The sequence below is a fragment of the Mauremys reevesii genome, linkage group 3, assembly GCF_016161935.1.
Source record: "Mauremys reevesii isolate NIE-2019 linkage group 3, ASM1616193v1, whole genome shotgun sequence".
NCBI classification, from domain to species: Eukaryota; Metazoa; Chordata; order Testudines; family Geoemydidae; genus Mauremys; species Mauremys reevesii.
Genome location: NC_052625.1, coordinates 4,059,207 through 4,072,738, shown reverse-complemented (window position 1 = coordinate 4,072,738; position 13,532 = coordinate 4,059,207). Strand labels below are relative to the sequence as shown.

At 38.9% G+C, this 13,532-nt stretch overlaps 2 protein-coding genes across 2 annotated transcripts in view; one reads left to right on the top strand and one right to left on the bottom strand.

Moving 5' to 3' along the window:
- The window catches only part of TMEM178A (transmembrane protein 178A), a 156,296-nt gene that overhangs the window by 63,500 nt on the left and 79,264 nt on the right, over positions 1-13,532 (bottom strand).
- The window catches only part of MAP4K3 (mitogen-activated protein kinase kinase kinase kinase 3), a 130,004-nt gene that overhangs the window by 44,071 nt on the left and 72,401 nt on the right, over positions 1-13,532 (top strand). For both annotated transcript variants that reach the window (XM_039532999.1, XM_039533000.1), the window contains exons 9-14: positions 3,168-3,299; positions 3,590-3,652; positions 3,740-3,821; positions 3,935-4,045; positions 10,817-10,889; positions 12,350-12,408. In XM_039532999.1, coding sequence (XP_039388933.1) covers positions 3,168-3,299; positions 3,590-3,652; positions 3,740-3,821; positions 3,935-4,045; positions 10,817-10,889; positions 12,350-12,408 — 520 coding nt within the window. The remainder of the gene's footprint in view (positions 1-3,167; positions 3,300-3,589; positions 3,653-3,739; positions 3,822-3,934; positions 4,046-10,816; positions 10,890-12,349; positions 12,409-13,532) is intronic.

The window sequence follows — 13,532 nt, the reverse complement described above, 5'->3', positions numbered from 1 at the left end:
GGTTAGACTAAGCATTTTGAGACTCTTAGTTTATTGCTCATATATTTTATTTTTTTAACGACTTATGCCAAATATGAAACTTAGCGAAACATCAGAATGTTGTGACCAGAGTACTGTGATGCTCTGAAAAATAGTTGTATCAGCTATATATTTCATCACCGCTGACTAATAGGCATTGAATCTGATTTTAAAGTTCTCCCTGGAGTTTGCCCCCTTTAATTCCGATCTTACAAATACTTTTTCTACCCACCCATTTAGGTTTCAAATGTTTCTTTTCACTGACATGCCTTTCCTGGAACTCTTCAGGGTTGGGAGACATTTCACTTGTTTGTGTCAACAGATGTGCTTGCTATGTCTGGAATGCTCTTCTCAGCCACTTCCTCTTCAAATCTTGTTTTAAAAACCTTCCTATTTGCTTTAGTCTAGTATTAAATTAAATCCCACCCCCCTTTCCCTTCCACTAGTACTCCACACCCTTTTAGTCTTTTCTCGCTATAACTGGCCTACAAGTATATTTACTTGCATATTTATCATTTTTAAATTTCAGCTTTTTCTTTTACTCCATCTGTGTACTGGAAATGACTTTCCCTGGCTGCGTTTAAGAGAGTTGTGTATATTTACTGTAAAACATTATTTCTCTGTTCTGTGCTTCTTTGAAAAGTATTTTGAGATCCTTTGTGTGAAAACATTATGTACAAATATGTATATATTAGCACAAGTCTCTCCATTCAGATTTGTATTCTTGAAATATGCCCATGAACAAAGTGTTCAAGCTTTTCCATCGTGTGGGCTGTATTTTTAATATATAGTGTCACATGGACCCACCTCCCTTTCACAGTTGTACAAACCACCTTCCACTCATGATTGCATAAATGGATTGTGGCTCTGTTTCCTGGCTGAGGTGCCTGGATAACTGTAATCCTGATCTATAGTGGTTTTTAACACAAACCACTATGTAGCTGCCAAGTTTTGTCAGTCTCCTTAGGTAATGTTTCAAGCTGACTTGCATAATTGTAAATAATTTGCATATAATCATGAACATCACTTTTGAAAATATTGTGTGGATTTAATGCTGGTAAAAGGCACCGGTTTTACTTTGGATGGGTCCCCTGAGCAGTGGGAGCAAGTAAGACTTCATTTCTTGTGCCCCTTTGAAGAGATGGAAGGGAGGGGAAGGCGTGGGGTGTGCGTGTTAAAAATAACCAGGGGTTTTTGATGAGGAGAGGGCATGGTCGCTGGGTGGGAGCGGAGGACGTTGCTATAGGGTAGTACTAGCTCCATTGGTACTTGCCTTCCATTTCCGCATTAGCTTTTGCTCCTCACACTATCTCCTATTCCTCCCTTAGCTCCTGTTTCTCAGTGGTCTCTTCCTTCCAGCAGTAGCTCCTTGTTTTTCTTGCCTTTGGGGCACTAATGCAACAAATATAAACTTCCCTGCTCCAAATGGCTTGGAAAAGGGCAGGGGGATTAGAGAACAATCAGAGAGACAGAGTGGCTGCCTGTTCAGCACGTGCCACAGTGGTCTCTAGTGGGAGGCAGGTGTAACTGCTGACCAGATTCCTTGCTGGTTCAGGACCCAGCTGAATGTATGTGTCATACAAGATGTGTAACAGTATATAGGTCTGCAACTAAATGTTCAAGTGATTTTTTCTATTTTGATTAACCTGTTAATTCTGAGAATCGCTTTTAAGGGGGTAAAGAGAAAAATAATGGGAGGAAAAGAGACAGACGTTCATCTCATCCCCTTTTAGCCAAACTAGCAAACTTAGTGCTTTTTGTTAGTTTTGTAATAACATAAGACCTCACACTTACGTAGTACCTATGTTCCCAAAAAGATTACAAAATGCTTTAAAACTGAATATATATGACAATCTCTTTAACCACCTCAAGTGAAGTTGCACAGTAATTTAAGACAGGGTACATAGACTAATGTACTCAATTGAGATGAGAGAAGAAATTTAGGTAAACAGACTGTAATTATCCATATTGGAACATGTTCAGTCACCAAGCTTAACAACACAGCTATGCAAGAAACATATCTTTCTTGATCACAGATGGTAAGGCTATCTGTGTTTAGAGCAGTTTTCATTTTTCTCCTGCTACATTGTGTCACCTACCATTGTTCTGGGGCATTGATTTATTACCGACTGGGAGGGAAGAGTATCATCTACTGAACTCCTACTCCAGCTGAGGTTTTTCTTGGTGGTTTTCCATATTAATGAGACCCAGCCATGCTTGGATTGAGTTCATAGCCTGATAACATGATAGCATGTAACCGTATCTGTAACAAACCAAAACAGGTGTTTTCACATTAGATTGGTTAGTCAATAATTTAAAATATATTGGGTGCTTCTGTTTATGAATATCAGTTCAGTATATAGTACTTTTTCATCTGAGGATCTCAAAGTACTTTGCAAATTTTAATGAAGTCTCTCAACACCCCAGTGAAGTAGATAATTATTTCCATTTTACAGATGAGGAAACTGAGACACAAAGTGGTTAAGTGTCTCACAGAACATATGTGCAGAGTCGGGAATAAATCCCAGGTCTGGTGACTCAAGGAGTGAAAAAGTTAGATGCATTTTCCTATAGAATTTTCCTAACCTTCATTTTCTCACTTTCCAGGCTGATGTTTTTAAACTTTCTTTATAATTAGATTGTACTCCAGTTTAATCATAAAATGTAGGGCTAGTTTGGTAGACCAGTGATAGCTCACTTGTGCTATGGCTAAAAAGCCAACACTGGCTGGTTTTGTCCATTTGCTGCCAGACTTTGGGGTATTTGGGAGGCAGTGTGCTCAGTCCTGGGAGGATATAGACAGAAAATTGCAACTCACTGTTGCAGTTTCTCTGACTCAAGAGTGTTAACTGATTTTGGAATGACTTGCAGCCAGCTCTCCTCAATTGAGTGAATGAACACCACAACACTAATGCCATAGAGTGGAATGGACAAAGTGGAAAAAACCCTGAAATACCATTGAAGCTCAGTAGATCACAGGATTTCAAATGCTTACAAATAAGTCAAATAAATAAAAGGTTGTGTATACAATGTGCTCTAGAAAAATGAATAATAAAACATTGACTCACACTGAAAAGTGTTTGAGTTAGTTGTAGAGAGAGAGAAATCTAACAGAGAAATGTCTTTTCTCTTAAAAACATATATTTTAGGATGGCTCCAGAAGTTGCTGCAGTTGAAAGGAAGGGTGGCTATAACCAACTGTGTGATCTTTGGGCCGTTGGAATAACTGCTATAGAACTTGCAGAACTTCAGCCTCCTATGTTTGACTTGCATCCCATGAGGTTGGTAAATAAAATCTGTTTATGGCAGGCTGTAAAGTTCTGTGAATAACATTTTTTTAAATAATTGGCTAGATAAGTTTGTAATATGAGGGGTTATTGCCAGTAGTATTGTATGCAAGTTTTCAAAATGTACACATGTAAATTTGTAATGGCTGCATTTTGCATAAACAAGTAGCCTCATCTCATCTTTTTTTGGGTTGATGGATTTTTTTATTGCAGCCAAAAATAAGTTTGTAAAGTAATGGATAATCACAATACAAAAAAATCACAAAAATGTTATCGGTTTTCAGAGCACTGTTTTTAATGACGAAAAGCAACTTTCAGCCTCCCAAGCTAAAGGACAAAATGAAATGGTAAGCATATTTTGCTCTCATAATATTATACTAATCATGCATTTCACTAAACTACTGAAGTCTAATGTTCACTATTTCATTTTGCAGGTCAAATAATTTCCATCACTTTGTGAAAATGGCACTTACAAAAAATCCCAAGAAGAGACCTACAGCTGAAAAATTACTACAGGTATGATTTTTGTTTGTGTTTTCTGAAGTAGTTCTGAGCTGAAAGCACCTTTAAACTTACTGTGTTGAAGTTTTAATTTAATCTTCCTCTTTTCCCTTGTCTTTGTCTTATAGCACCCTTTTGTTACACAGCCCTTAAATCGAACCCTTGCTATTGAATTATTGGATAAAATGAATAATCCTGATCATTCCACGTACCATGATTTTGATGATGATGATCCTGAGGTGAGACTACATGCTAACCATAGGAGTAAATGGGCTTTGCTAGTAAATGGTTTTTTAAAAAGTTTGACACTTATAGATCTAAAAGCATTTACTATGTCTATTCTGAGATCTCAAAAGCTTTTAAAAGGTCATTTTGATCTATGTGTAACTAGAGTATGGCATTTTGTCACAAGTGAAGTAAATTATCAGAATTTGTTATAATTCGGAAGAAAAACTTAAAGAAGCAGAAAGCAAGGGTGAAATGATAATTTCAAAGTATCTAATATTTTAGGTTCTTAATTATTGTTTAAACGAGGACCAGGTCGTATATGGTACTATTAAAAAAAAATAAAATCCTAAACCCATAGAGATACAGGTGTAGAAATTGTTTACAAAGCCTACTTGTATTCTTTTGTTAATAGATATTCAGGTTCATGAATGTGGAGTACTGAGATTCTCTCTATTTTGGAATCTCTTCCCCAAATGATTGTTCTTTAGTAGCAAACCTTATGGTTACTTCATTTCATCTAAGAGAGATCTGTATTGGGAGTATCCTCTGTAGCAGTCTCTAAATGAGCCAGAACTGTTAAAAAGGACTTACCAAAAATTCATTTCTTTTTATACCCAGCTGTTCTTTTCAAAGTATAAACCGTGGGCCAGTCTGGATGGAAAATCCTAGTTCTTAATCTATAAACCTCTGGTGTAGAAGTATTTAAATCCACCACCAGATAGCCATAAGTTCTTTTGGTAGCTTCAGTAGCTTCTAGAAAGAATTCTGCATTGCTAGCATACATTTGCAGAGCAAGCATAATAATTTGTAATTTTATTCCTGGTTTTTTTTAACCAGAATCATGTACTTTGTGTTTCGGTTAATTGTGCAACTCTTCCTCTCCCCTCTTTCCCCCCCTTCCCGACAAAATACGTTTTGAACTATATACATAATGCACACATTCTTGTAATGCATGTACTTGGTAAAGGCTTTCTCAATTTCATCACTTTCACAAGCAGAGTTAATCAAATAGTCTACAATAATCTTATTTACTTTATTGGTAGGAAACAAGTGGTCATCATTAAAAGCATCAGGTGACCCGTCCACACAATTGATAAAAGGTTATTTACAAAGCAGTTCTTTATACTGAGATTGTCTGCAATTGTAACACCACACGGTAGTCTCAGACATAACAGATATTTGCTCAGTGTTATCCAACACATTTTTTATAAAGTAACTTTTCTAATAGTTGTGAGAATTACAAAAAAAAGGAGGTTTCCACCATGTATCCATTTTCCAAAGCTGTAGTGCAGGGTTTAAACCTTTCTCATGTTGTGACTGTTTGTATTTTCTTAAGGGTCTTTGTCTCTATTTGCTACTGATTTTTGTTCCTTACAGTAGAGGACTGCTGCACTTGTGTCTTCTTTGGGTTATACTTCCCTAGGTCTATGCTATAACCTAGGACTAAATCTGTCAAATTGTCAAAGTAGATCTTATCACAGTTTGCTATGTTGAGGGTAATCTCTTTGACTTTCATGTAGGCCTTCCCTTCCGACAGCTTGTACCCATATGACTTTGGACTTACTGACACAAACTCTGTGATGTGTTGATCTGGCAGGGTCTCGCTTGTGAGGTCCCTTAAATAATCCGCTGGAGGGAGGTTCCAGTCTCCCTCCCTTTTCACAAATACCACCTACTCTGTGTCATGGTACAGGCACCTCTTTGCAACCTGTCTAGCAGGTTATATAGTTCTAAGATGGCCATAAGTGGTGGTGAAATAAGCCCTGAAGATGTTAGTATTGCCAGAGACCATGTAGCATTCTTTTGTATGCTTCCAAGACATGCAAGCTGTTTCATCATTGATAAACTTGGAGGATGAAACCTCATAATTAGGAGAAAATAGGTACTGAAAGAGTTCATCAAGAGTCTCATGATGCTGGTATTGGGTAGTTTTGTTCTTTTGCCTTATTTACCCCCCAGAGAATTTAAAAACAATTTAGCAATTTGGTGCTCTGTGGAGTTCAGCATAATCTTATGTTGGCATAGATGCACACCTTCTTTCTTTTAGAATCATTAACTTATTTATTTTGTTTTTCTTTGTGCACCAGCTTGGATACCCTGAAGTCTCTTGTTCCTGTACTTAGAAAAGAGTTTGTCAGATTTTTCTTCAAAATGCCAAATTTCGTAGGTGGTTTGTTTTTTTTTGCCACCATACACCCCTTTGCTATGGCCGCATTCAATTCCACTGTGCACCAAGTCCCCAGGATGGCGCTCTCCTCATCAGTATGGGAGCATGTCTTCTGCTACTCAGTTTCCACACAGATCTGGCATAGTGGGAACATAAGTTTGCCACCCACTCTGATAGATAACATTGGGGGGAAAGAGGCCTTGTGGGCAGTGTGGTTTAATTTTGGAATTCCAAAATAATTTATGAGGAGTCGAAATTTGTCATGAACGATATTGGCTTGTTCGATGGGGTATGCTTTAGTTTTGTTTATGAAAGGGTGCAGGCTGGGAAAATTGTAATAGTGGATTTCTTCGTTGGGGTTAGGTTTGTAATACAGGAAAATAGCGTTAGACCTCCCTCCAAAAAGAGCATCCCTCGGCACCAGAGTTGAGGCAATTGGGCTTTGTTGAAGGAATGTGCAAGCTCCCTATCTATTTCTATCATCACCTCCCACTTGTGTTCCCAGAGGGTCCTGACTTCATATCCTCATCTTTTCAGAAAATCAGTCTTGAGCTGTGTCTTGTAATAAAGAAATCCAATAGTCATCCCTGTCATTAGGTTGTGTGCTTTTTCATCATAATAGGTGACACAGCTATAGAAAAAAAACATTAAATTGAAAGGCTGTGCATTTCCTGTTAGTGACGGCATAACTGTCTAGAAAGTAGGATCCTACCTGTAAAGCATATTGTATCTATATATTTTCTTCATGTGCGATATACAGCAGCCACTGGATAGCTGGAGTCAAATAGCTTTTTCTGTCTGTGATAGTTGTCTGGAGGGAGAAGTGCTGTGGTGTTGGGCTGTAAAAATATAAATCTGTACATAGCCATGTAGACAGAGGCCGACATTATGCGCTGGAAAGGATCTATATACAAGTTTACCTCTGTCAGGACCCTTCACTGCAACAGCTATCTCATTTTCATGATCTTTTCTCTGTACAGGATACAGGCCCATTTCAGTTTTGACATCCTGCTGACAATAATACGCAAGCTCCTGCTGCAAGTCAAATGTCTTATTGGTTGTTCTGATACCAGTCTTGAAATTCTGCTTTCTCCCCAGGCATTATGCTGTCAGTGTCGTAGTGCCCTCCCCTGGCATAGGGCCCACATTTTTTTTTTATATATATATAATAACAAAAGTGGGAAATGCTCTTTGTAACCTTCAAACGCCATTACCTCTGTAATGCAGCTTGAAGATGCTGTTTCCATTCTAAACAAATCACACTGAAATAAAGACATGTATCGTTATTAGTAAAGACAGCCATGTATAAAGAGTAAGATTGTACAATATATATTTTCAGATTTATAAAGCAAGCAAAACCCCTTGTCCCTGCAGTCCAGTAGTAATAATTTTTGAAAGATGGTTGCTGTTATAAGAAGACTGTCTCCAAAAAAGCTCTGTTTTTTATGCCAGGCTGTTTCAAACAAAGTTCAAAGTCTGTAGTTAGCAGATTGATTTGATCTCTACAGCTCTGAAATTCCCTGTGTATGTATTAATTATTTACTCATCCTAAAATACTTCCTTTTGTTTAATTTAATATTAATCAGAGCTCACCACCCCCCTTTCCATGGGTGAATTACTGATTATTTTTCCAGCCCCAACAGGACCTAGTGTCTTGAACCCTGATGGAGCATTAAGGAAACATGGATGTGTGATTACTAAGGATATAATTCAGTCATGAAGGTCACAGATTCCATGACTTTCCAGGATCTCTGGGACTACTTTTGGGGTGTGGCTGGAGCCCCCAATCAGCCACAGGGCTGCCAGAACAGCTGACCAGCGGCCAGTCTCAGGGCTGATGGAGCAGTAGCCCCTGGGCTGCTGAAACAGCTGGGCTTCTGTGAATTTTTGTTTATTGCCTGTGACCTGTCCCTGACTTCTACTAAAAAATACATGTGACAGAATCTTAACCTTAGTGATTACATCTGAAGGCAATAGTTCCACACAACCTCTTTTTTTCAGTAGGTTATGGTTAAACCAATGTAATTAAGTGGTGTTGAGTCAGTTGTACTTATGTACACATCTCAAATATCCATGTTTTATACAGAATATAGGAGCTTTTTTGGTTTATTTGAAACTCATGTTTTTGTTTTATTTCCCCTGAATTCTACTACATGCATTTCAGCTTTTTGCTGTAAATTGGTTTCTTTTCTTAAAGACCTAATAGCTGGGTTCTTTGAAGCTATTTTTATTTAAAAGACTTACAACCCTTGAAAACAGAGATGCCCCATCAAAACTTTGATCTTATTTAACTGCCACACAGACCTTGTAACAGAAACACAGAGAGACACAAAGACCTTTTTTAATAGACATTTTTATTTACAGGTACCAAGTTTTATTATACTTTATATTGCATGCTTGTCCCCTTGCCATTCTCTAACTTAATTCTTTTAGACTTTTGATAATTTTCCTAAGTGGGGCTCTGTAACTTTTTGTGTGGGTCAGGCAGTCAATATAATGCACTAAGCGGATATTCTTTGGTATGATCATTTTGTTTAAATACTGTTAGGATCTTGAGCGCTTTCCACAGCATTTACCAAGGTCATCCCTTGTGCTACATTTTCTTGGATTAAGCACAGACATTGCATTCCATAACCTATGGCAATAAAAGCATTTAATAGGCTTTCCAAACACAGGTCAGCGCACAGGGCGTGGAGCTTGGAGTTTCCATCCTCTGAAGTCCAACTCACGCTGCTGGCCTACCCTGTCTATAATGCAGCCCTCACAATCTTCAAAAAGCTTCTCTCTAAGACAGTGATTAAGGATAGCACAAACAGAAATGCGTACAATAGATTGCATAACCATTTTTATGCTCAAGACATGGCACTGGCTCAGCTCTATGCCAAGGGCCTTCTTCAGTGCATATAGCCATCATCCTCTTCATGCTCAGTTTCCTCTTGTCTTGGTGTTGAGCAAAAACAAGCTGGGCTTGATTCAAGGTCTCTCTCTATGATGCAATGCTGTCCAGGGCCTCTGGTCCTCTAGAAAGGCATTGTTGAGACACTTTCAGAAAAAAACAAACAGCTGTCAGTCTGCAGTTTTTAGATTTACTCAATCCCAGGTTGGTTCCTAGCCCATTACACCCCATCCTCAATCATCACTTTTTATAGTCTAGTTAAGTGTCTTCTCCATTCACCTCATCTGACTCTAGCAAGTTATCGTCGCCTTTCTCTATGGGGGTGGACACTGGATGACCATTGTGCTTGTTAGTCTGCCTCACAAGCGCTTAGGTCTCGGGGTCAGATTCTGGCATAACCATCAACAGCTGGGCCAAAGGGCTCCCCTTGGCAGTTCCCACCTCTTCAGAACTGTCACTGATGTATTGCTTTCTCCTCAGGGACAGAGTGACTCAGGGCTAAAACGAATTCTGTAGTTCTTCTGGGGGTGATGGAGACCATGTTTCCCCTCAGCGTTTCCTACGATTCCTGAAAAACACGCTCTTGAATCAAGATGGCCTCTCTCACACAGCAATGGGGATGGGGCTGCCACTTGGCCAAATGTTGAGCTCTGGAGATTGAGGGTTCTGGCCTAGACCCTAATGCTATACCAGTTATAATTGTTATATGTTTCCCTTCCAGGAGGGCCTATGGGAGGGAAACCCGTTCTGATTGGTAGATGGCAGTGGGAGGTGTTGTGACATCTCTAACATTACCCTCTTCTGAACTGGTCACTCTGACCTGGAATTTGCCCTGATTCATCAGATCTGTTGTCAGGGAGGTCCTATTGAGCTGAAACCCAGTCTGATTAAGAGAGAGAATGGGGGGAGCCACTCGTTTTCAGTCATATGTCAGTCTCGACCCTGGAAGTAATAACCCAGGGGGAAGGCCTTAAGATGAAAGGTGGGTGGGGCCTTAGGGGCAAAGGGGTGGGAACAACATTTGATTGACATTGTACCCCTATGCTACTCCAGCTGTTGTCTTGCTCTATTTCTTAGCTTCTGTTGTTTTGTCATAATTATGACCTGTTTTATTTTTTAAATATTCCTATTCTCCCTTCTCAAAGCCCTATCTGTTTTTTCATCTGAGGAGGGCTGGCTGCAGCTCCCTAATGATCCTGTTAATGCCACTTAGGCATACTTCACTCTACCAGTGGTCGTCTGTTGCCATTGCAGTTCCTGTAGCTTGAGGCGCTTGACACCAAGCTCAGGAGCCAAACTTTGACTGCCGGACTAGTTGCTGTCCTATTTATTTGGAAAACATTCAGGTATTTAGATTTTGCAAGTATAAGAAGGAAACAGACAAATTAGGATAAATACAGACTTACCACTGTCCCTTTAAATTCTGACTGACATATGTAACATCTATAAAACCATTGCACACTCAGCTAGACTGGCACAAACTGTACAGATATAATGGCAATATATATTGTTGGTACCCTGGACGGCAGTCTAATGTAGTGGTGTGTCTTTAAAATGCAAAACATACTCTGTATTTTGTTTTGTTTTTAGACTTTGCTTGTATCAGACATTTAAAAATATTCTAAGGAGATGAGTAAAATACATATTACAGGACAACTGTATCTTCACATAATAGAAGGTATATACTTTTGGTAATAACACTTTTTTTTTCTTTTCTAGCCCCTTGTGCCTCATAGAATTCATTCAACAAGTAGAAATGTGAGAGAAGAAAAAACACGCTCTGAAATAAACTGTAAGCATGTATATACTTTGTTAAATTAAGAATATTAAAGGTTATAATAACTTGAAATTAGCTTAAACTGAGCTTTTGTCTATCTACCTTACCTAGAAGGAGTCTGGTGGCACCTTAAAGACTCACAGATTTATTTGGGCATAAGCTTTCATGGGACTCCTTGTTGTTTTTGTGGATACAGACTAACATGTCTACCCCCTGATACTTGATACCATAACTAGGAATATTTTTATTAAGAGGCAGCACAGAATGAATTTATACACAATTTCACTTATTGTGAACATAGGAACAGATTATACAAAACAGTGTGATTTTAAAAATTATACAAAAGAGTGTTATTGATACTCTCTCTCTCTCTCTCAAAATATGTAGCGGTCCATACCATTTTGTTTTCCAACAGTGCTTCAAATCTCTCTACTACTACAGCCTAGTGAAATAGGGTTTAACATAGGTTCCTCTCAGAGACTTTCAATGCCACTTCAAGCTATTCTTCAGAGAGGGTTTCCAGAGAGTGGTGCAAGATTCTGTCTTCACCCTAGGGCTGAGGAAAATGTCATCATAATACTGCTATGCATTGCAACTTGGTACTTTACTTTGAATATTGCTGGCATTAAACTTTTGGGCCAGCTATTAAGAAAATGTTTCATTTAAAGTTGGAGTGAAAGCCCCCTGAAACCTTATGGTGATGGTAAAGAAACCACTGCTAAGAAAACCCTGAGCATAACACTGACATCTCTCATTCGACTATTGTTTTAAGATCATTAGTTTTATTTTCAAACTGAAATGGTCACACGCAACTTGGTGGAGGGAGAGTCTGCCAAGAGGTCAGATCAGAAGGAAGGACTTCCCTTTCTCCAAAAACAAATGCAGTTTAAATTTTGGGTTTGGTATCTTGGGATTTATAAACTAATAGTAACTTTGGAATTCTTGAGCTTCAAGAACTCAAGAACATTGTATCCAACTTTAGGTACAATGGCCAATGTCTCTTGCAGAAGAGCAGTGCTGGAAAATTTAATTAGTACTCCTCAATCCTTCATCAGGGCTTTTTACTGCTAGTTAAATCTCCCAACAGTACGGATCTGAAAAAGCAATTCACAGAAAAGATTTACTCACCTGTAACTAAAGTTATGAGTTGCCTTGCAGAGTTATTCTCCCCTACCATGCTGCTTCTGAATCCTTTTTGTGATCCTTCTCATGTGTGGATGATGAGGACCTAAGTGCAGTCCCTTATATAGCTCTGAACAGAAGCAAGGATGTGCAACCCCTAGAGCTTGCTGCTTTCTAAAGGGTTCTGAGCTCATGGCACTAAGGGCATGCGTGTGTCAGAAATACAGATCAATGGAAGTATAATATGTGCATAAAACTGAATTATGCTTAGTTAGTGGGCAGCTGCTACTAGAAACTGAATCGTTTCTCACAGTAAGCGAACCAGATCTTGACTTTATTTTTTTCCTCTATAGTTGGTCAAATAAAGTTCAATCCTCCATTAAGGAAGGAGACAGAGCCACATCATGAGTTTGTGAGTAACATATTGCATGGGTTTTATGCCTCAGATTCTACATCCTGCAAATGAGAAAAAAGGTTGACTTGTGACATAGTACCTTCTCTCTCCCCCCAAGCAATTTTATCAATGAGCTCCTCCCCCTGGAGATCAGGTTCTTAGGAAGGGAGCGGGCCTGGAGCTGTACTCCTTTGGCAAAAGAGCCTTGCAAGAGCAGAGCTGGCACACTTCTCTTGCAGTGCACTACAAGAGCTCCTCCTTCCTCCCTCCCTTGACCCTTTCCTCTGGTAAAGAGCCAGCTGGCTTTGGAGATGTGAGTTGGTGTGCACACTCTCTCTTCCACCGCAGCTGGCTTGGGCAGGCGGACTGCAGCCTGTAGTATCCCAACAGGACAGAGAGGAGTAGCTTATTTAATACAAACGAGAATTTCTGCAACAACTTGAGAGAAATTATTCTCCCATTTACATAGCTGTATAATCACATTACTTATTGCTATGCTGATTAGAGCATTATATATATATATAATATATAATATATATAATTAAACATATGGGAAAAACAGAGGATCAGCAATTCTAAAACTGGCAAGAAAAATGTATGTTAAGAGCGAGTCTTACCGAAATCACCTTACAATGTCAGTACTCTTACTCCCCTTCTCTGTAGTCTGCCTCACTGTAATATACATTGTGTAAACTATTATGATTAGCACAATCTTTAGTTCTACATGCCTTTAAATATTTTCTCACTTTTGTGTTATTCTTTTTGTTCTTAGAGAAGTTCTTGAAAATGTGACATGACAATTGCAAAATAGATTTTAATGAAGAAGATATAGCTTAAAATTGAAAAAGCAGCCCTTTTTAGATTGTACATTTTGATTTTAAAATTCCTGTGACTGGGTGTATGTCCCCATCACCCAGCTGAACAGCTTTACAGGACAACAGTGTGTTTTTGAGGGGAAAACTTTTTTCTGCGGCTTAAGTCACAGCCATCAGGAGCGGGTTTTTTGGCAGATGTTCTTGGAAGGGAGGAATTGAAGTTCACTCCACATTGAGTTGAAACACACAGGAGTATTGCCTTTTGGAACCTTAGTTGTCTCTCTGGCTGCAAGAAAAGATTAATCCTGCTGATAGGGAAAACCAACA